The following is a 23,670-nucleotide window of genomic DNA, read 5'->3' on the forward strand; positions in this document are numbered from 1 at the left end:
AGACACGGACCCTGCCCTGGGGGATCCGGGGAGCCGGTGAGCTGGTCGAGGCCCTGCTCCGAGGCTTGCCTACGGGTGGCCTGCCCTCCCTTATCTGTGACCAGCTGGACCCAATACAGGGCAGGATGTGGCTGAAAATGCAACCTGGAAGGAAGGGGGAGGCTGGCACTCCCTGAGCGCGGGCACCCCCACTTGGCACTGGGATGAAAGATTGGAAGGCAGGGGCCCAAGGCAGTCTGTGTGTGGGCAGGACTTGCTGGGAACTTGGGTGTTAAGTGTCCAGCCCAGAGCGAGGACTGAATGGTGATGGCTGTCTAAAGCCAGCAAGGTGCAGAGACCAGATTCCAGCTCCTATCTGTACGGCCTGTAGCTCAGACGACCCCAGCTGCCCTGTGATGCACAGAAACCCTGAATGAGCAAAGTTTCTGGGATCCCGGCCAGGAGAAGCCTCGGGGAGGCAGTCCTGGCAAAGCTGCTCCTTAATGCAGTCGTGATGTTGGGAGCATCCGGCAGTAAACCCTGACGTGCCCTCCCTGGAGTAGCAGGCTTCCCTTCTCTCTGGGAACAGGCTGGTGCGTGGCTTGGCCACAGACACCCAGAGCTTGTTTACGTAACTCTGAAAACAAGAACCGGTATCCGAAGGCAGCGGACGCTCGACCCGGGAGAGGCAGACCTGAGCCTCAACCCACCACTCACCCACCTTCACGCATCGTGCTGTCCCCCTAACCTTCTCAGAGCTCCCCTTTCTCACCCCGACAGCACTATCCTTATACTCTTGACCATGACGCACAGCGGCAGCCACAGCTTCCACTCTGATAGAGGACACACACCCGCAGCCGTAAAGTAGCAGAGGTTTCCCCGCACAGGGTCTCCCTTGTTCAGTGAGATGAACTCTGTTTTCTCCACTATTTCACTTTCCAGAAATGCCAGTTGACCCACTACATTCATTTTGCTGCTCACTGATGGGTGTGGAGAGTGTGCCGTGCATGGTGCTAAGGCTGGGCTCTCTAGGCCACACGCCCCCCCGTGCTCATCTGTGGCATCTGTGAAGGTGGCTGGGCCTTGGGATGTGCATGGCCTTCGAGGGAGCTCACGAAGTAGAACTCTAGTGCTGGAATACAGTGGAAAGCTTTGTAGTAAAACCCTCTCACTTCCATCGGGCAACGAAATTGGTGGAGACAGGAAAGAACGGGGAGCAACGGGGAGCCTCTTACAAACCTTCGGAATGAGGGTGTCACTGAGGAATAAAGGCCTGCTTGACCACCCTGTGTGTGACGTTTCTCTGGTGCAATGAGCTCGGGAGTGCAGATGGCCTGGAACTGGGTGCGTATGATGTACGGACAGGGCCCCAGGACGATGGGGGACTCTTAAAGGCTTCCTCTCTCAGAGAGCAAATCCACTGTCATAACATTTTAGTTGCCAAAGTGTGGAGATGTCATTTTTAATCCTTAGAAGTCCTCTGGAGACCCCCCCCGCCACCACCAGGCAGCGCTGTGGCGGGCTCGGGGCCAAGAACCTTCCAGCCCTCCTCCCCTCTGTGTTAGAGGTGGACAAGTCACAGCTGTCTACCTCACTGGGAATGAAACCCAAAGTCCCGGCAGTGGCAGCCTGGCCCTCCAGGCCTCTGACCTCAGCATCCCTCTCTCCCACCTCCTCAGAATCATCAAAGCCACCGCTCCCCAGGAAGCCTAACTGCAGCCCTCACGTCACCTCAGAGCAAATGTCCATTCCCCCCAAGGTTCTGTGGCCCCCCCACCCCCCCTTACAGATGGTAACAAAAAAGAATGACTGAGATATAAGATCCTTAGGGCTCAGCTCCCCGAGGTGCGCCGGGCTCCTGAGAGCCCACCTGACCTCTGGGACCTGGGTGGGCTCGGCCTCTTCTTGAATTTGATGTTATGGGGTCCCACGCAGTCAGCTCCCAGGTCTGGCCGCCTCCCTCATCGCTGTGAGATCTGTCTCGGGCATCTCAGGAGCCGCCTCATGCCCCGTGGTGGGCACCTGCCACACAGTCTGCTCGCCCACCTGCTTGGACTGGCACCTGGGCTGGGTATCCGGAAGCACGTGGCTGCAGACACTCACGTCCAAGCGCCCAGCTTGCATGTCTTCTGGGCACACACCGGTAGGTGGAGAGCTGGAGAGCAGGGCAGGGGCGCTCAGCGTCAGTGGACACCGAGCCCCCACTCACTGCGCCCACGGTGGCATTCCTGGGCGCTGTGGCTATTCTACATGCTGGCTGCGAACTGCTGCCTCCGTGCGCTTTTAACTCACGATTCCTTGGTGAGCAGCGAAACCAGGCACCGTTTCATAGGTGGAATAGTCCCCCGACGACCTCTTTCCGGCAGCACCTGTTCACGTCTTTATCCTCCAGAGAGCCCTTTCTGCAAACCCCTTTTCCAGTCTACGTCATGTCTTCTTACTCTTTTGATGGTGTCTTTTGATGAACAGATCTTAGTTTTAATCAAATTCCAATTTATCAATACTTCCTTTTCTACTTGGTGTTTCTCCTGTCCTGTCACAGAGGTACTGCATTTTGTTCTAGAAATGTTGACAATTCAACCTCTTTATGTTATTAGCTATGAAGCCAGTTACCCGGATCAGTGTCACTTCTCCCAACCAAATCCCATGTGTCTGAGTCCTCGCTAGACCAGAACGCAAGCCATGAGGGTAGAGGCCTAGCCTGTGTTATTTCCCGCTCTATCTCTGGCACCGGAACAAAGCCTGGTACAGAGCAGGTGCTCAATAAACATTTTCTGAATGAAGAACAAACAGCTCAGGGTCTCAGGGTCATGGAGCAGGGTTCAAACTTGGGTGTCACAAAGGTCATCTCTGAACAAGGGTGCCTCACTGCCCCGACCCCATGCCATACGGTCATTTATATACCACCCCGTTCCAGAAAGGATTGGCAGCAACTACCAGGAAACCCCCCCACCCTCCCGCCGCCCTGAGAAGGCACTGCTGTGTGCCCCTGTCAACCTCCTGTCTTACGAGACTTGCCCTGAAGAAGCTTCTGCAGGCAGAACGATCTGGGAGTGAAGGAGCTTGGGAAAACCCCGAGGCTGTGAGGACCAGACCTCCCTTCAGACATAAGCCTGGGCTCCCACCTGGTTTGGCAGTAAGAGCGACAGCAGCCTCTGCCACCGATGTGTGTTGCAAGGAGGAGGACGCGACGAGGATGCTATTCTCGTGCCTCCAGACACCAGCTCCCAGGGCAGGGATTTCCTTCTACCTCGTTCACTGCCCCGCCCCCATTACTGCAGGACACGAGACATGATCGGGGCCCCTTGCCCAAAGCCCCCAGTTCCTCCCAAGTCTAGGCTAGTGGGTGCTTCTCACTGAATGAGGCTTGGCAACAAGTCTAACTCTCTTAACTCTGCTGGGACAGGGCCTGGTCTAGTTTTACACGCCCTTCTAGGATCCTGAAGAGCCCTGATAAGGATCTTTATTATTCGACCCGCCCAGATGGCCTCTGCCTCCCTATGGCAGTGGGCCCTCCCCTACACCAACTCAGGGTTCTGGTGGCGCTGCCCAACACTGAGTCCCAACCTCTCCCCCAAGGCTTGGACGGGATCAAGTGCTGTACCTCACCCATCTGGTCTTGGTGATGGGTCAAGGCAAAGCCCTGGGACACAAGCTAGCCAGTCAGAGCCCTCCCTGTGACTTTCCATCAGGAGTTGAGGAAGCAGAGGTTGCTTTCCTCTTGGGGTCTGAAGCCCTCAGGATGGAAGCCCAGAGCTGTGGCAGCCACAGGTCACTGTACGGGGTAAGGGGAGAGGTGGTGGACAGCTCTGGGTCCCGAAAGCTAGTCTTTGCTAACTCCTCTATGGTCTTCCAGCCAAAGGAATCCCTAGACATGAAGGTCTCAGAACTAGCTTCCTGACACACAGAGCCTAAAAGTCCAAATGTCCCTTCACTGTGTCCTTAAAATAAAATTACAACATGCGGAGAAAGAACAAAGAGAATCAGAATAGACCAAGAGGCCCCTGAATGGGACAGAACCACGAACTCTCTGCATCGAAGAGGTCATCCATCCATATCCCTTTCCAACAGATGGAGAAACCAGAGAGGCAATGAGAGCTGGTGGCAGGCAGGGCTTGTGCACACGTCACCCCCCATGACTAAGTCAGGGATCTCTCCCACTCATTCCCATATGCTGCTCTAAATCAAGGGTCAGCAAACTTTTTCTGTAAACCACCAGTGTAAATCTTTCAGGCTTTGTGGGCCATCTCATCTCTGTCACGACTATTCAACTCTGCCATTCTTGCACTCAAGTGGCCATAGACAAGATGCAGAAAAATGAGCTTTGGCTGTGTTCCCATAAAACTTATTCTATGAACAATGAAATGTGAATTTTCTATAATTTCATGTCATGGAATATTATTATTATTTTGATTTTTCTAAAATCCTCTAAAAAAAACCATTCTTAATTCACAGGTGATACATACACAGATGGTGGGCCAGATTTATTTTTTTGCGGGTTTGTTGACCACTGGTGTGAATCTTAAAAACAACAGAGAAATAGGTCTGTCCATATCAGGGATGGCAACATACTGCCTGGTGTCCTCACCTTCTTATCCTCTGACCAGTGCAGACATTGCAAGCAGATCAGAGCACTATCCCTTTGCCCTCAGGCAGGCATAAGCAATCAAGTGAAGATGGTGCCCAAGACAGACCCTGCTAGTCAAGTATGGAGGTGGTCCCAAACTGCCAGGAAGGACTCCTTCTCTGTCCCTCATCCCTGCTCTCCTTCCTAGAGTCCAGTTCAGTCCATCTTCCCATGACATCACTCAATGACATCTTCGAGCCCTGGGACCATGTTCTCGCTCTTTTTTAATTGCAAACTTTTTTTTTTTTTTAAAGATTTTATCCATTTATTTGACAGAGAGAGAGAAAGCACAAGTAGGCAGAGAGGTAGGCAGAGGGAGAGGGAGAAGCAGGCTCTCCGCTGAGCCAGGGAGCCCGATGCGGGGCTTCCTGAGCCGAAGGCAGCCGCTTAACCGACTGAGTCATCCAGGCGCCCCCATGTTCTCTTTTGACCCTTGATCAGCAAACTGAACCTGCAAGGTCCTGGATATGAATAGCTCAGCAGTTTCAAAACTGATTTAGCTTAAGACTGTCTGAAACAGAATCTCAGGAGATTTTCCATAAACAAAACTTCGAAGTGAAATAACAAAACCTATTCATTTACTTCATTAGTATACAATTACTTTCTAGGTTCAATTTTTTGATGTGTTACAAAATCAAGGATAACTTGAGCATTAGATATGTGAGAAATCTGATCCACTTAGTTACAAATTCTTTATGAAGAGCCTGCACCTGCCGAAAGGGCAATCTCAGCTGGACTTACGGCTTTGTGGTACAGAAACAATTCTGACTCCTGCACAAGGGAAAGGAAAGGACGTTCACCAGTGAGCCTGCTGAGAATAATGGTCTGTAGGTTGCTGGCCTTGTGCTCTCAGCACTCTCCCAGTAGAGAGGTGTGAGGAAGCTTTATTTCAGGGTGTGTGTGCCAAGGCCAAGACTGGCTGCAGGTCATGATGCTGGTTAAGTGTCTAATGAGATCGAAGTTTCAAATGAGGCAAGGACACATCTTGGGGGGGGGGGCGGGGGAATGTGTTTCTTAATACAGTTTTAACACTTCGATCCAAACGTCATTATAAAGAAACCCTGATTCTGTGCAAAAGCTTTTTATCTGGGCGCCTGGGTGGCTCAGATGGTTAAGCGTCTGCCTTCGGCTCAGGTCATGATCCCAGGCAGGGTCCTGGGATCGAGTCCCGCATCGGGCTCCCTGCTCCTTGGGAGCCTGCTTCTCCCTCTGCCTCTCTCTCTCTGTCTCTCATGAATAAATAAATAAAATCTTAAAAAAAAAAAAAAAAAGCTTTTTATCTTGATGGAGTCCCAATAGTTCATTTTTGCTTTTGTTTCCCTTGCCTTTGGGATAACTGAACTCTACCTTTGAAACTAATGGTACACTATATGTTAATTAAAAAAAAAAAAAAAGTAAAGAAACAAGTAAGCCGAGTGGGGGAAGCACTTGGATTTGACATTTCATTTTGGAGGCGAGACCCTGAGCTTTGAAAAAAGATGCATGACCCAGGATTACACAGAAAGCAGCAGCTGGATCATAATCCAGGCAGGCTCCTAGCTGCAGTCACCCACTCTGCGGCTTCCCTGAGCAGACCCTGAGTGTCACAAGCGCCGGCCTTGCACCACGCTCTGCAGCGGCCGGAGCTCAGGAGACATCAGCTGTGGGTGATGAGGACAAAGAGCAGGAAGGCCAGGACCTGTTCGTGGCATGCAAAGAACATTTCTCAGCACGAGAGAGAGGGTGAAAACGAGAGGCAAAGCCAGCCCAGCTCCCCTGGGAGCTGCGGCCAGAGGCGCGTGGAGCTGGTCATGCAAGTGTAGGGGGGCCTGAGGCCACCTTCTGCAGGGCTGGGTGACCCGGGCCTTGAGAAGCGTGCTTCCTGGCTGGAATGAGTCAGGATTCGCAGCCCGCTGGTACTCCCGGGAGCCCCTAGAGTGCTGAGCAGGTCTACAGCAGCGGAAGCCACAAAGCCCCTTCTGAAATGGAAGAGACCTCTGGATGCCCACGCTGGAACCCAGGGTGCTGAGGGTCCTCTGGTCCATCTGGAACTGACAGACCCACCTCCACACCTTCCTGAGACCCTCATACCCACTCTTCCTTCCCTCCTAACTTCTAAGCTTGGTTAACTTACGTCTTTAATTAGTTTCACCTTAGAACCTTAACCTTTCAATTCTTTTAGCTAGCTGTCTTTTAGCTTTATTTTAAAATCTACCTATTCTTGGGTGCCTGGGTGGCTCAGTTGGTTAAGCGACTGCCTTCGGCTCAGGTCATGATCCTGGAGTCCCGGGATCGAGTCCCACATCTGGATCCCTGCTCGGCGGGGAGTCTGCTTCTCCCTCTGACCCTCCTCCCCTCATGCTCTCTCTCTCATTCTCTCTCTCAGGTAAATAAATAAAATCTACCTATTCTTTCGTGATTTCTCGTTTACTTGACCTTAGACCTTTTTACTCATCTTTTTTTTTTCCCTTTTCCAGTGATTTTGAATTTTCCTTTTATACTTTCTGTCTTACTTGTTATCCTCTATTTTCATGACCATTTCTTTATTGTTTTCCCTGAGTACAGAAGGCACACACACTTGCTGGAATGCACGAGCACTTTAGAAGGATCTCACACGGGACTCTGTGGGAGGCAGAGGGTGTGACTTGTTCACCCAAAACTACTTATTTCTGGGGTCCAGTGTCTGTACCCGTCCTGTTTTGAACTTCTATGTAACTCTAGTTTTAAGCCGTTCTAAGATTGCTGCCCTGTTTTCTTCTACTGTGATGACCAACCACCAGCAGGGAGTGAAGCCTGGGGCCGGAACTGGCAGGGTGGCAAAGAGGGCAGGTGCAACTTCATCCAGCAAATTCCATGGCAGCCTCAGAACCTCAGCACGATTCAACAAGGGCCACTGGGCCCTCAGCCCAGTCTGTACCTACACACGCAGGCTGGCCTGGGCCTTGATGATAGGGATTAGCGCTTTTCTCAAGACATCTCACCTGAGCGTTTCTCAAGACAGGCTCCGGGCTGGGTGCCAAGCAGAAAGTGCTGACCCCAGAGCTGGACCCACAGGCAGAGAGCTAGCTTCTCCTCCTGCAGCGTACCCAGTCTGAGCTTGGGCTCCAGATGAAGGGCTGTATGGCATTCAAAGGCCGAGGCTGGAGAACCCTGAGGCCTCTCTGCCCCCTCATGAAACGGCTCCCAGGCCTGCCCACCCTCTAACTCTTTCCCCTAAAGGGGACTATCCTGAGGGGATTGGAGGCACCTGCAGTTACCTTTCCTGGGGAACACTTCAGCCAGACAACCTCCCCTGGGGCTTGCTACATTGCCTGTTTTTCTTGCAAATCAGTGTACAAAGCTTTCAACTCCCAAGAGCCATCTGCTCTTTGATTCTGAACAGGGAAGTGCAGGGCTCCTGCAAGGGCAAAGGGAAAGCGGTAATAGGTTTTAGGCAGTGGCTGCCAGGCCGAGGCCGAAGCTGCCACCACAGACAGGGCAAGGGCCTTGCATCATCCACAATGGATTCAGGGCTGGTCTCTAGGCAGCATGCCTGGCCCACGATATCTCACATTTGGGGTCTCTGCAATCCAATTTGGGGGATTCCACTTCTATGCTGAGGACCTGGAAACTGAGGCAGGGAGATGGATGTTGAACCCAGATCTCTGTGACCCTCAAGCTGTCCAGTCCTTTTCAAGTGGCTGCCTCCTGGCAGGGGGAAGGGGGAAGGGGACCCAGAGGGTCTGCTCAGTGGGGCTCAGCCATGGGAAGCTTAGCCTTGGCAGCCTGAACACATCGACCACCTTTCTAAGCCATCGAGAGTAACTTGTGAGGATCTCCTGAGAACAAGTGTTCCCTTCTGTCACGTCAGTATGATGGACTTCAGGAAACCTGGCGCTGACCCTCCCCTGCCCAGCACGTGCTCTTCACAGCAGCCGTGATTCTGCCCTATAGCGGGGAGCACAGGTGCTACAGAGGCTTCTCTGGAGCCTCCCTGCTGAAATGGCTCCTCCCAGCAGACCCAGTTCTCTAAAACCGCCCCCAAGGCACCGAGGTATGCGCTCCAGAGCACACACCCACAGACTAGCATCTGCAGACAGTGCCTTGGCTACCTATCTGAAGGATTACGGGATGAAGACGCCAGCTGACAGGACACATCACCCTATGACAAGGTCCCAACCTGACCGGGAACCTGTGCCTAACTTACTTCCATGTTTAGATTTTAAAGCGAAAATCCCGACCTTCCAACTTACTTTCTTAATTCCGGTTCTCATTCTGGCTGTTAACCATAGGATTCCTCGATGCAGTTTGAGATTTCCAAGCACCAAGGAGAAGGAGCCCTGTGAGGTCCTGCATGCGCACTCAGCCCAGTACAGCCCCTTGCCTTAGCTGGCTTCCTCTGAACACAGGATGCCCCTCCCCTTGGCCTCAGGGCCTCTGCATATGCTGTCCCCTTTTCCCATGACACTCCTTTCTTCCTCTTCTCCCGACGGGGCCCTGCTTATGTGGCACACCTCTTCAGGCCACACTGGACATGGGGGCCTTGGGAGGGAGGGGCATGGCAGTCCTGAACCTGAACAGGTGTGAAGGGAGCAAACACTTCTAGATCAGGACATTACCTCTACATGGACAAGGATGTAAGTACAAAGACAATTATCAAATGTGGTTGCACTGGTATTGAAATACAACCAGGGGAGATCTTGAAATATGTAATCAAAAGCAACATCTGGAGCGATGCCCACCAACAGAAGGGTGGCCCCGCTCACACAAAGCAGCGGAGACACAGCAGAAGCACTCCTCTCGAATCACTGCGGGGAAGACGCAACCCCGGCTCCCATGGGCACTGGAGTGGAATCAGCAGCACCCGGCCCTCTCGCTCAGCAAGGCAGACTCAGGAATATCGAATCCAAATGCTGACAATGTCCTGTAACCATTTACTGGCGTCCAGGAGACACCACGCTGTAACAATTTGTTCTCTCCTCAGGCTCCATGTTTAAACTCAAGTACAGAATTTAGCTAATTAAAATGTTCTGGAAAGAAAAAAAAAATTTTTTTTTCTTTTTAAATATAGATTTTCTCTTCCGGAAATGAGCTATATAGGAAGTCTGAGACAAAGTGTGTGATAGGCTACTTCCAAATTTATTCCACTTTGGTGTGGCATGGTGTCTGGTCCCTCAGAACCTTCCAGGTGCCTGATGGGTGTGCCGTGAGAATTTAACCTGGTCCAAAGAGAGGTCTGGCCTTTATGCTGGGCTCCTAGGATGGGATCTCTCAGCCCCTGAAATGTCCTGCCTTGTGGGCTGCCTTTGTTTACCTGGGGGCCTTTGGCCCAGAGAGTCTAAGACTGTGACTTAAGGCAGGGGTGATGGGTCATGTGGCATCAGCTCAACCCACAGAGGAGCTAGAGACTGAGGCCAGCCACGTGGGTGGTTAGTCGTGTCTCCGAGAACAAGTTCCAATAAAAACTCTAGACATCGAGGCTTCCTTGGTTGGCAGTGCTGTGAGTCGTCTCCTGATGCTGCCAGGGAAGTGAGCGCTGTCAGCGACTCCCTGGGGAGAGGGCGGCTGGAAGCTCCACACACACAACTCTCCAGGACGCTGCCCTGATGCCAATCTTGGTCCTTGCACTGTAACAAATCATAACTGAGTTGAGCAGCTTTCAGAGAGTCCAGAGAGTCCTTCAAAATAATTAGCAAGCCTGAGCATGGTCTGGGACCCCTGAACTCTGCAGTTGGTGTCAAGAGTGAGGGTGGTCTCACTTCTCATCCAATCTCACAACAGGGTGAACCACACTGTTATTTTCCCTGTGGTTTCATATTTAGGATGTTAAGGAATGTCAAAAAAATCCATTAAATACGCCAGCCTTTTACCCAAAGGTCATCTTTGAAAGTATTTGCTATGAGGTAACTTTTCAAGCAGGAAAACAGGATTATTTTCCCGAGTCTCTGTGTTCCCTGCTTGATCTTTTCCTATGGGACCACCAGCAAAGCAGCAAGGGGATGGACCCGCTCCAATCGCAAACCAAGCGTTTCTCAATGTCAGCATGTGGGAGGCTTCCTTTAATGAGCACATATACAAGATCCACTTGTAACTTCTCTATGTTTCTTTCCACTGTAACGGAGAACTCCCAGTCCTGTGATGCCACCCATTCCAGGAGGATGCAGGGTTAAATGTTAACCATACATCAAACCCTCCACTGAGGTGTCCTGCCACTCGGGTCTCACTCCAGCTCGGAGTGCAGTTCTGTGACTCCAGAGCTGGGGCTTGCACCAAACTGGATCTCAGCCTCTTGCAGGCGAACAGTCTCCACAAGGGGTCACGGAGCCCTAAGAGCCAGTTTTAGTTTCAGGCCTGACTTCTCACCCCATCTTGCACGTGCTGGAAGAACATTGTTTGCAGCAGCTGGGGGAGTCAGTTCCACTTGTCTCATGTGATACATGGCTAAGGCTGATGCTCAGGGGGCTTTTGCAGTAAGTCACAAGATGACTTAAAAAAATGGACACCCTTTTTTTTTTAAGGTCGAAAATATCCAAGGCCTTATCAACAAGTTTAGGATGCTGTTTACAAGCATCTTGTTTGTCTTTTTTAAAACCGAGGTGTATCATAATACAGGAAAGCATGCATATCAAATGTTTATCCCGATAAACATTTTCATGTCTTTTTAAATTTTATTTATTTGAAAAAGAGAGAGAGCAGGAGCAGGAGGAGGAGCAGAGGGAGAGGCAGAAGCAGACTCCCCGCCAAGCAGGGAGCCCGACATGGAGCTGGATCCCGGGACCCTGAGATCATGACCTGAATTAAAGGCAGACGCTTAGGGCGCCTGGGTGGCTCAGTCGTTAAGCGTCTGCCTTCGGCTCAGGTCATGATCCTGGGGTCCTGGGATCGAGTCCCACATCGGGCTCCCTGCTCGGCAGGAAGCCTGCTTCTCCCTCTCCCACTCCCCCTGCTTGTGTTCCCGCTCTCGCTATTCTGTCAAATAAATAAATAAATAAAATCTTTAAAAAAAAAAAAAAAGGCAGACACTTAACCGACGGAGGCACCCAGGCGCCCCCGAACATTTTCACTTCTTGAGGTAACCACTGTTCCACACCCATCACCATGGATCCGCTTTTCAACTTCCTATAACTGGAAGCATCCAGTAGGTACTTGCTAGCGTCTGGCGTCTTTCACTCAACAAAATGACTGTAAGATTCTCCCAGGGAGTGGCGGAATGTCTGTGCTGGTGGTGGTTAGAACTCTGCTCCTGGATTAGGCCACCACTGGTACGGTTTCCTACGGATGGACGCCGGGCTGTTTCATTTGGGGCAGTTACAATCAAGGCTGCTCTGCAAGTGCTTGTACCTGTCTTTTGGTGGACACAGGCATTCAGCAATCTCTGGAACCAGGATTGGAGTTTCTGGGTCAGAAGGTTTAGTGCCAAAGAGCGGTCTGCTCCCATAAGCAGTATGTGAAGTCCAACTACTCTGTGTCCTTGCCAACACTTAAAGGAATCTGAGCCATTCTGGTGGGTGTATGGAGGCATCTCTGGTTTTATTGTGCGTTAGTTACCTTGATATTACGGCATCGATGCCAATGATCCCGAGCACCTTTTCACATGCCAATTGGTCACTGGGATATCTCTTTCCAGGAGATGTCTGTTCATGACTTTTGCCCATTTTAAAATTTCATTCGGTGCAAGTATTCAGGGGCTTCATGAGGGTGTCCTTGGATGAAAAGATGTTCTTTTTATTTTTTTAAAGATTTTATTTTATTTATTTATTTGATAGAGAATTAGAGACAGATAGCAAGAGAGGGAAGAGGGTCAGAGGGAGAAGCAGACCCCCCGCTGAGCAGGGAGCCCGATGTGGGACTCGATCCCGGGACTCCAGGATCATGACCTGAGCTGAAGGCAGTCGCTTAACCAACTGAGCCACCCAGGCGCCCGAAAAGATGTTCTTAATTTTAGGTGCTTGTGTCCTGTTCAGGAAGTCTCCGCACACATCAAGGCCATGAAGATTTTCATCGATGCCTTCTTCTAGAACTTTGTTTTACCTTTCACATTTATGTCTCCATTTCAATTTAACACATGTGTAAGGTGTGGGGTAAGGTCAAGGTTCACTCGCTTTGGATATCCAAAAGATCAGCATGACTTTTGAAAAAGTCCATCCTTGCCCCCTAATCTTCAAGGGTCTTCTTCATTTTGATAATTTTAAGACTCCCTCGCAAAAAGATAATTGGGAAGAAAACACTGGGATCTATCGTTTGCATTGGGTTTTTGCACATTCCATATTTCAAATAATTGTGACTCTTCCACTTTTTTCTTTGTGGAATTTGCCTCAAAGATGAAGTCTGCCTATCAGTTCGGTATTTTCTTCTCCAATACAGATGCCACATTTTTAGGGTGGGTGGTTGAGCTGAAATAAGCCTTTCTCAGTCATTTGTTTCTCTTCTAATAATAAAAGATTCTTTTTTTAAGGACAATTTATAACTTTTATTTTGGTACTACAATCATCACTAGTCCCCAGAATTTCACACTTGCTAAGAGTCTCTTCAAATGATGCACTGAGGCTTACACCTCGACACTTTTCCCTCCTACAGATTACAATTTACCCTTACTTTGCTTAATGACTGCCACATGTTACTATAAAATCAAGCTAGTACTGGCCAGTATGTACCAGAAAGTGGACTGAGATGCTGGGGGAGCAGTACGAGCCGAGCCCTGAGCAAAGTGCAGGCCTCATGCCCCAGCTGGCCCACCGTGCACATGCTCCCGGGGAGGGCCTGGCAGAACCGTTATTTTCTTATTTAAATGGTACTTGTGATCCACAAACAGATCTGCTGCAGTCTCCTATTTTGTGTGTCTGGGAGGGCAGGGACCCCAAATCCTGGAGCGGAGCCTGGTCAGTCTTCGCAACAAGCAGCCCACCCGTGATGGCCCATGGTGGGAATTGGGCTGGCACGTCATCCAAGTGTGGGGAGAGGGTAGAAAGTCTAGAGAAGGAAAGCTGCTTTGTCTCAGCTCCAGCCACACGGGCCCTCTCCCTACAGTCTACCGGCCATGCGATCGGCGCCCATCACCGCACTGGTCCCTCCCTCTCCCTCCCCCCACCCATCACCTCTCCCCCGGCTCCTGCCTCTGCTGGAGCACTTGGTCCCAGACCTCCATTACTCAGGGCTCCCCCTCGAACGTCACCATCCCTGAAAACAGCCCCGTCTCCACCTCCCCACGACATTTTCTCTTCCCTCTCTCATCACAGTTGACAGAGTGCTTGCCTCTTGCAGAACGTAAGTTCCACGAGAGCAGGCGTACCGAGACAAAGACAGGCCAGCAATGTGTGTGCAGTGACCGGAGGGCCAGACAAGGCACCTCCGAGGACCCCCAACGCCCACCTGCTGCGCTCCTTGGCTTACCTGTCCTTATACTTGATCACAGCGTCCACGATCTTCTTCATCTTCTTGGTGAGGTTGGGAGGGTTTGGGGAGAGCTTCTCGGCGGGTGGCCGCCCGCGCTTCTTCTGCTTCTTGCTCTCGTCGTCCTTGTCACGGCTGCGGGTGCTAGTGGTCGGGGTGGAGGAGCCGGCATCGCTGTCCCGCTTGCGCTTCCGAGATGATTTCTTCTGCCGGACCTCCTCTTCGATCTCCTCCAGCGTGCCCTCCTCGATGGCCTTCAGGGTCAATAGTGGTAAAATAGGACAGCCAGCACCGAGGTGGACAAGCAAAGGCCGCGGCGCAAACCCGCAGGCCCCGGCAGGGCGGGACACGCTGGGGGCCCCAGGCGGGTTCCGAGAGGCCACGAAAGGCTGGCTCTGCCCCCCCAGGTGCTCCCTGCCCATGCCTGGCCTTAACAAATCAACAGTTGCATTTCTTTACCAATTAAAGAGGCACATCCCCACCGACGGGAGCCCGAAGACTTGGACCCTGGAATCCCTCCACCCGGAGGTGACACTATTAATACTTCTGCTCTAGAGCCTCGGCATTTTTCTTAAAAATTGTGGCAAGATGTACATAACACAAAACTGACCACTTAACCATTTTTAAGAGTGCACTTCGGGGGCATTAGGTATGTTCACACTGTGTGCAGCCATCACCACCGGCCAAGCCAGGACTCTCCCGGCCCTTCCCACGTACGCGTGCGGCACCGAGGACAGCGATGGCAGCGTATCCACACGCCGTACCGGGACTCACGTTTTTGCTTACTATGTCCTGGATGTACTTCCTGTCGCTTTTCTGCAACGTAATTTTTGATGTTGGTTTAGTATTTCATTGTACAACATACCCTCATTTAGACTTTCTTGGGCATTTCGGCTGTTTCCATTTGGGGGCGGGGTGCTAGTCGGACCAATGGCGTGACTGCCAGCCGTGTTACTTGTACATAGACTCCGGGTAGTGAAACTGCTGAGCAGAAGGACCTGACTGTGAACAAGATTAATTTCTGAACACCAACTGATTCATTCTCAATGATAAGGACTCGTTTGCACATTTTATCCCCACAAATAGAGGAGAAGCCAGAGGAGCCTGCAATCAGAAAAGGGAGCTGGGGCAGGGCTCCAAGGGATGTTCTGGTTGTCCATCTCACATTTACCAGCTGTGACTGCGAGCATAGGGCCAGGCACTGAGGACACAGCATGAAAAAACCCCTCACGGAGGGAAGACAGTACGCAAACATCTCGCAGACATGGTGACAAGCGTGTTGACTGCCAGGAGGGAGGGTGAGTGGTGTTCTGATGGTGGAGCAGACGTGCCCTGGCCGGGGGTCAGGGGAGCATCTCAGAGGAGGTGGCACTTAGGCTGAGATCTGAATGGTAGGGGTGGGTAAGGCACCCAGGCCAAAGGAACAGCATGAAGGGCGTGTGGCAGGCAGGAGGGACTGTAAGGCTGGCGTGGGGGAGGATGTGCACTGCGAGCCCCTGGGGCACGGGGGGTTGAATAGTGTCCCCTAAAGTTCATGTCCACCTGGAACTTCAGAATGTGATCTTATTTCAAAATAGGATCTTTACAGGTTTAAGTAAAGAGCAAAAATGAAGTCATCCTCTGTCAGGGTGAGCCCCAACTCCAATGAGAATGTCCCCATGAGAGACAGGAAAGGACACAAAGACACACGGGGGACAGGCCATGTAAGACGGGAGCAGATAGGGGTGAAGTGGCCACAGGCCAAGGAATGCCAGGGCCACCACAAGCTGGAAGAGGTGAGGAATGATCCTCCCCTGGAACCTTAGGCCTTGCTGAAACTTTGACTCCAGACTTCAAACCTCCAGAACTCTGAGAATAAACTGCTATAGTTTTGGGGTTTTTTTAAAGATTATTTATTTATTTATTTGAGAGAGAGAATGAGATAAAGAGCATGAGAGGGAAGAGGGTCAGAGGGAGAAGCAGACCCCCTGCTGAGCAGGGAGCCCGATGTGGGACTTGATCCCGGGACTCCAGGATCATGACCTGAGCCGAAGGCAGTCCTTAACCAACTGAGCCACCCAGGCGCCCCTAAACTGCTATAGTTTTAAGTCACCCACTTTGGGGTCCTTGCTACAGCTACCCTAAGAACGCAACACTAGGGTCTCTGGTCCCGAGGCCCAGGCACACAGGTCAGCCCAGCAGGGCAAGTGCTAGCACCATTCTCAAGAGTTTTGGTACGTGTGGCACCGGAGTCAGAAAAGGGGGCCTAGTTACGTGGCCACCACTAAGAAAAGAGAGTGTCTGTTTTGGGTAAACGTATTTTTTTATTAACACAAACTCTTACTGAGTACATTTACAAAAAAAGCACGTGCTCTGTGAGGCAAAAAAAGTCTTTTCAACATACGGAGCTGGGGCAAACTGGACATCCGCTTGTGAAAGAACGACGTTGGACTCTGACCTCACGTCCTAAACAAGAACTGCTCAAAAAGGGGGCGCCTGGGTGGCTCAGTTGTTAAGTGTCTGCCTTCGGCTCAGGTCATGATCCCAGGGTCCTGGGATCGAGCCCCGCATCGGGCTCCCTGCTCGGCGGGAAGCCTGCTTCTCCCTCTCCCACTCCCCCTGCTTGTGTTCCCTCTCTCGCTGTGTCTCTCTCTGTCAAATAAATAAAGAAAATCTTAAAACAAAAAAACAAAAAAACAAAAAAACTGCTCAAAAAGGATCCTGGGCCCAAATGCAAAAGCTAAAACTCTTGAAAGAAAACACAGGGGTAAATTTCTGTGCTCCTACATTTCTCAGTGGATTCTCTGACATGATACCACAGCACAAGCAGAAGGAAAAAAACAGATACACTAAACTTCGTCAAAATTAAAAACATTTGTGCTTCAAAGGACACCATCGAAAAAGTGAAACAGTGAGCAACAGAATAGGAGAAAAACATCTGCAAATCACACATCCAATAAAGAGAGTTTTGAAGAAGATACACAAATGACTGACAAGCACCTCAGGAGATGCCCAGCACCATTAGCCACCAAGGAAATGCAATTAAAAGCCACAACACGGTTACTACAGCGTACCCGCTAGAAGGGCTGGAGTCAGAAGGACAGGTGACAAACACAGGTGGGATGATGGAGACATCGGAATGTCACACACTGCTGGCAGGAATGTAAAATGGTGTGGCTGCTGCGGCAAACAGTCTGGCAGTTCCCCAAAAGATTAAGTTAAAAAATTACCATTTGATTCAGCAATTCTACTTCTAGGTATTCACGTGATAAAAATCACAATATATATCCTGCCAAAATCTTGTCCACCAATGTTCATGGCAGTATTATTCTCAGCAGCCCAGAGGTGGAAAACAGGCCAACTGTCTGCCAACGAACAAAGACATTACCCACAGTGTGGTCTATCTGCACAACAGAGCATTACTCAGCCTTGAGAAGGAAGGGTACTTGCTACCACACAGATAAACCTTGCCTACTACTAAATATTTTGCCTATTGCCAGAAGCCAGTCGCCAAAGGGAGGACACATGCCTCTATTTACATGAAATGCTTAGAACAAAATTTAGGGGGAATAAAGGGACAGGAAGAGAGCTGAAGAGGACAGGGCTTCTTTCTGAGGTGACGAGAATGTTCTAATGCTCATTTGTGGTGATCACCACACAACGCTGAATACGCTAAAAACTACTGAATTGTCCATGATTGAATGCAGTGTTATGTAAATTATATTAAAAAAGAAAAGAGCAGAACGTGCACAAAACATTATTAGCACACAGGCAATTGTTTTTAAAAGGTATCTGTGTCTCAAAAATGCAGAGCCACGGGAGCTCTTCCCACCTGCGTTCGGGCCTACGTTCCATCGCCTGGAGCTCGGGGCCGACGGGTGAGAAGCAGGACAAGCACCTGCCCCACCCGAGGGTCACTGGTTCCCTGGCACGTTTCAGCGGCTCCCTCAAGAGCACAGCTGAGCCAGCAAGCTCACTAGTCTGGGTGGTTCTGAGCTTTTAGGACAGGGCCAGGGCTGCCTAACCTCGTGGACTGAGGGGGCACTGGGGCTGCAGTCAATCAAGAGGAACCCCAGGGAGTGTGACCAGAGGCCTAGGCAGGCCACATTGTTCGTTCTGGGGTGTGCCAATAAGCTGGGCACAGCTGAACGCCACCACCTGCCTTCTGGGAAGGGTTGCCTCATGGACATTTTTATGAAACTTCAGGGCTGGATTCCCGGTCACGACCTCTGCATTCAGAGCCCCGAGCATGGGGAAGGGCCTGATGAGTCCCCATAATCCCAGTGCGCCCACCAGACGCCCACGGCCCTGACTTAGCCGCCTACACCTGTTGCTGCCAGGGACCTGGGTGAGGGGTCCAGCTCTGGGGTCGATGTGCCCCAAGGGAGGCTGTCTGACCCCCGCTGGCACTCCCACCCACGTGGGAGGGCAGGTCACCCTCTGACCCATCACTGTTTCCCACTGCCAGGCCCTCGGAAGAGCACACCAAGCTGAGAGCGGCAGTGCTGTACCTGAACCTCAAGTAAACCTCCCGTGCTAGTGGTCAGGAGGACCGGAGCGAGCTGGCCCTGTATCAGAGGTGTCGCTGTGGTTAACGAAAACCAAGAATGGCCAAAGGGAACCCGCTCGTGTTTTGGATGAGCCCCACAGCGCAGCAGCTGAATCTCTGCTCTCCCGACCCTGCCCCTGGCCGGCCCTCTCCAGCATGTACCTTGAGCCACTGCTTCTCCGTCAGCGAGTCGCTGTAGTCCACCTCCTTGCGGTGGCGGGAGCCGCGACCGAACATTTTCTCCTCTTCCTCCTCACAGGTCAGCCGTTCCACCTCAGCATCGTCCTTGATGATCCACGAGGGGAGCTCGTCTTCCTCCATCAGGCGCGGCTTCCGCTTGGGGTTTCGGGCCTCCTCGCGCCTGCGGTCCAGGTCCATGCGCTGGGGGGTGCAGGGCAGGGGACAGAGGGAGAGAGGCGTGAGCACAGGGAGAGCTGGGGGCACACAGGGCACGTGGGGCAAGGGAGGCTTTAAGCCTCGGGCGCCACTGCCGCCAGGCAGCTCAACGGCAATTCTGAGGCTTCTGGCCCCAACAGCAGACCCTCGCGAGGGGCTCCGCCTCAGGAGCAGAGACTTCCAGAAAAGATGGGAAGGGCGCAGAAGAGGGGCCAAGGGTCCACACTCTGACTCCATGCTGACTTGCGTTTTCTACCCAGAGCTAAGGGGCACCTGTGACTGATCACAGGCCTGGGACGGCGTTAACTCCCTCTGAAAGGGAGTCTCAAGGACGAAACACTCAGGAGGACAGGCATTCAGCAAGACTGAGGGTCACACATGGGATGGGGGTGTCTGTGTGTCCCACTGTTGCTGCAATACTCTTAGGGGACCACGGGAGAAAGATGGGTCAGCTGGGAGGCAGCATGGGGCCCCCCTGAGAGAGGACCCAGCCCCAAGACCCGCCAGGACACCCCCGTCCCCGAGAAGTTCCGACTTATTTGACTAAGCTGTTTCGTTCTACTTGATGTCAATAGGGTGGGGCGCGCGAAGCCTTCAGAGCACCCCACGAGATGTACCTACCATGAACAGGTCAAATTCCTCCTCATGCCGGGCAATCATCTGGTTCACAGTCTCGTCGTCGGGCACTTCGTCTTCTTCCTAGAAGGTTTCACACGTTTAGTTCGAGTGCGGGGAGGCCGGGCTGGGCGGCGGCCGGGCTCGGAGGCGAGCGGCGGCAGTCCATGGGCAATGAGCTGGCGGTCCCAGGCCGGCTGCGGTGGATGGGGACCCACACGGCAGCGAGAGGCACACACACGCACACGCACACGCACGCTCCGTGGGATCAGGGCCCTTGCTGGCCGTCTCAGCCGAGAAGCCGAGGATTGAATGGGCATGGAGACTGAACTACCCCTCTCACCTTTAGAGGTGGCTCCTCCAAGTCGGGGTTGACGCCCGCTGGCGGAGGGGCAGTGTGGGCGAAGCTGGCACTGCCGCTGCCCGTGCTGCAGTGTCTGCTCTGTGGATAAATAGAGGACTTCAGTCTCCAGGGCTGTCAATCCGGCGTCTTTCACCAGCAGTTTAGAAAAAAAAAACCACTTCAAAGAAAAAGCAAGTACTCATCCTCTTTCCTTTCAGCCCACACTCCCTTTACTCCAAAGGGATGCAAAAAAAATAAGAGTGCAAAAAAGGTAAAAAAACAAAAATGAAAGCCGCTCATGCGTCCACCACTCACGCCGGGGAGGGGGTTGGGGCTGGTGCTGCCCTCACCTCGTCCTGCTCCTCGTGCTCAAGGATGGCCTGCAGGAAGGCGCGCCTCTCGTGGCTGGAGGACTTCTGGTCAAACATGCCAGCCTGGATCACCTTCTGGTCAACATTGAGCTTGTACTTGGCGGCGGCCAGAATCTTCTCCTCTACACTGTTGACCGTGCAGAGACGGAGCACCCGTACCTCGTTCTGCTGCCCGATGCGGTGGGCGCGGTCCTGGGCTTGCAGGTCCTAGAGGAAGAGAGGCAGGTCAGTCCCGACCCAGCTCTGCGGAGATATAAGAGGCAGTCAGCCTCGCAGTGACGGCGGGAAAGGCCTTCCCGTTCTTGTGTGCCTGCCTCCTCCTGCCGGGCCCTTCTGCCTGCCCTGACCAGCAGCTTCTTGAGCTGGGAGCCCCGGAACGCAACCTGGAGTCTGTGCCAGGATGACGATCCCCCATCGTCCCTTCCCATCTTACTGGGATTCTACAGGTACTCCAGGGCACAGTGCAATCTGGAGGGCAAGTCCTGGGCCGTTATACTCCCAAGGAGCTCATGTCACAGCTGCACGGTCCCCTCACCTACCCCAGGAGGGCCCCGGCGCTTGGGAAGGCCGTACTGCAGTTAAGGGCACCCATTCACAGGACAGGGCCGAAGCCGGACAGCATCTTGGCCAATGCCTGGCTTGGGTGTTGGCCCTGCTCCTTCCCTGCTGTGCAGCCCAAGCCGAGGCACAACCTCTATGAGCCTCAGGACTCACTCTGTTTGACAGGCCCTTCTGGTGACTGTGAGGGGCGAGGAGCTAAATGGCACCATATACTCAGCCCAGAGTGTGCTGTGGAGCAAGCTCTGATCAAATGGTAGCTGTGGCTGCCAACACTAACTGTATCATCATCCCCAGCTGCGAATCAGGAGGGTTCCCACGAAACCCTGCATCCGGGCCCGGAGCAGATTCACACCCCACGGGTTCGGCAGAGGCCACACCTGGTGGGGGGCTGGGAGCGCCTTGTGTCCATAGCTGAGCTCCCTGGCTCGGCCAGCATGCTTCCTGGCAGTGCTGCCAAGCACTGGCTCACGTGCCCCAGGGGGACCTCTGCCAACTGCCTGCCTGCCGACGGGGACAGCACACCACAACCACATCTCGGGAAACTGGCTGGTCACAGAGGTCTCGGTGAGAACTACGCCCCAGGCTGAAGGTAGAAAGGGACGCTAGTAACCAACCTGAGCATCTGCCCATCAGATGGACTACCATCCACACACTAGTGCCTCCAGGCTGTGGGGAAGGACATGCTCATACCGTAGGTGGGAGAAACCTGGGGCAGCCTGCGGGAGGCCACTTGGGCAGAGGTGACCAGAATGTACAGAGGACATGCCCGTGGGCCAAGCAATCCCAGGTCTCAGGGTTGACTGGTGAGTCCTTGTACAAACACTCCAAGGAAGGGACAAGAGAGCTCCCTAAGCAGTCACGCTGAGAAACAAAACCCAGATGCCTGCTCAGTGAGGTTTGAGTTGAGTCTCGAGGCCACCATATGCCCAGACACCTGGCAGCTGAGGAGATGGCTGGGTGGAGTCCCAGTGAGCCTGCCCCGAGAGGACAAACACACCAGCTGCTGGAGGGAAGGACACGTGCTAGAACACGCTGTGTTTCTATCAAAACCAGAACACAGGTGTGTGCCTACAGCTACACGCTGGCTCGTGGTCAGAAACAGCGGGACTGGTGTGGGGGGGACATGGACTCTTCGGTTTACACCGAGTTATTGATATCTGCGTTAAAAAAGACTATTACTTTTATAATGAAACATCAGAAAAAGTTAGAAACTCACTTTAAAATCGCCATATCTATCAAATACCACTTCCTGTAACCGGCATGGAGCCCTGAATAGGGCATATAGATACAAAATAAGAGCAGCAGTGTAAAAACATGCCCCCAAAGTTTTAAAAGCACAAGCGTGTGAGAGCTCACGAAGAACATGGCCTGGAAGGCTTGGATCACAAAAAAAAGTGACAATCACTGACGGCTGGTAAGACTGGGGCATTCTACACATTTACTTAAAACCAGGATTTTTTTTTTTTTTAATAGAAATGGGAGTATTTTTTTCATAATAAAAGCAAAAAGTGGTGTTTTAAGACAAAGGAAAATGAATATGGTCGGGGCTTCTCTACAAAGGCCTTAGCAGCCATGGGTGCCGCCGGGCACTCGGGATGGGAAAGGGTCTCCGGGGAGTCTCCAGTCCTCCCTGCCCCACCAGGGGGCCAGCCCAGCCTTACCTGGTGGGGGTTCCAGTCACTGTCGAAGATGATCACAGTGTCGGCCGACTGGAGGTTTAGCCCGAGCCCCCCGGCGCGGGTGCTGAGTAGGAAGATAAAGTACTCGGAGCCGGGCTCGTTGAAGGTTTTCAGCAGCATGCCCCGGTCCTCCGCTTTTGTCGTTCCTGCAGAGCGCAGGGAGAAGGCTGTCAGCAGGGGGGACCACGCAGGGCAGGGTGGGGGGCGATGGCGAGGAGACACAGAGAACACCTGCTCCAGGGCGGAGACAGTGCCCGCACACGTCCCATGGAGGCCTCCTGGGCCAACCCTATAGTCGCTCCACACGTATGCCTGAGCTGCGATGAGTGAGCAATTCAGGTTTACGGTGAACACGAGCGAATGCCACACCCCCCACCCCAGATGAAAAGGAGCCCCAACAGGCCACGAGTCACCTCGGAGTCAAACGGGCCCGATGTGAGCACGACACGGGGTGGGTGCCCAGGCACGGTGCCTGGAACGAGGGACTGGCCAGAGGGCTGGTGCCTGCCTCAATCACACTGCAGTGGGTTTCTCTAGTCACAGAGAATCTTCTACAGGCAAGCACATGGGTGCCTTACAACAGGGACTCTTCCCTGCAAGCAGGAATAGCTTCCCTCTTCCTGGAGTCACAGGGACTCTCATGTGACCATCCATGACACGTGAGCACCAGAGGGGCACCTAAGCTCCTTGGGTCACTGCCAGCTCAGAGCAAAGTGCTTTTGGCAAAATCAGGAGTCATTTTTGGTGATGAAATGAAAATTAGTCAGTTAAACTCTGCCTTCAGCTCAGGTCACGATCACAGGGTCCTGGGATCAAGCCCCGCCTCGGGCTCCCTGCTCAGTGGGGAGCCTGCTTCTCCCTCCCCTACTCCCCCTCCTTGTGCTCGCTCTCTCTCTCTGTCAAATAAATTAAAAAACCTAAAACATAAAAAAAAATGAAAATTAAATGCTTCCAACCACTTGCCCAACCATCATGACGAATAGCACGGAGACCCGATGCCCACAGGAGCCTGGGCTCCAGGCATGCCCCCCAGCTGCCCCTTTCGGAGGAAGGGCTGAGGCCTGGAGCAGGGAACAGGCAGGCCCATGCTAAAGGGCCCACTGCCCCGATGTCTAGCCCGCACCCTCACTCTCACTGCTCTGACGGTGGAAGGTTCCATCTTACAACATGTTGCTGAGCCCCTACTTTCTCTGTCCTTTGCCGTTGCTCTGTGACCATGTGGA

At 52.6% G+C, this 23,670-nt stretch overlaps 1 protein-coding gene across 12 annotated transcripts in view; it reads right to left on the reverse strand.

Moving 5' to 3' along the window:
- Positions 1-23,670, reverse strand: part of SMARCA4 (SWI/SNF related, matrix associated, actin dependent regulator of chromatin, subfamily a, member 4) — an 89,266-nt gene that overhangs the window by 4,580 nt on the left and 61,016 nt on the right. For 6 of the 12 annotated variants that reach the window (XM_064570916.1, XM_045862987.3, XM_045862984.3 and 3 more), the window contains 7 exons: positions 22,430-22,593; positions 20,187-20,414; positions 19,837-19,935; positions 19,500-19,577; positions 18,645-18,863; positions 14,729-14,770; positions 13,955-14,208 (listed from right to left, as the gene is read on the reverse strand). In XM_064570916.1, the coding sequence (XP_064426986.1) occupies positions 13,955-14,208; positions 14,729-14,770; positions 18,645-18,863; positions 19,500-19,577; positions 19,837-19,935; positions 20,187-20,414; positions 22,430-22,593 (1,084 nt within the window). Of the gene's footprint in view, positions 1-9,675; positions 10,192-13,954; positions 14,218-14,728; positions 14,771-18,644; positions 18,864-19,499; positions 19,578-19,836; positions 19,936-20,186; positions 20,415-22,429; positions 22,594-23,670 lie in introns of those variants that run through there. The other 6 variants (XM_045862994.3, XM_045862992.3, XM_064570940.1 and 3 more) reach the window with 5 other exon arrangements.

Source organism: Mirounga angustirostris, unplaced genomic scaffold (genome assembly GCF_029215605.1).
Source record: "Mirounga angustirostris isolate CCGP_5_RB_7025 unplaced genomic scaffold, mMirAng1.0.hap1 SCAF_1, whole genome shotgun sequence".
Lineage (NCBI taxonomy): Eukaryota > Metazoa > Chordata > Mammalia > Carnivora > Phocidae > Mirounga > Mirounga angustirostris.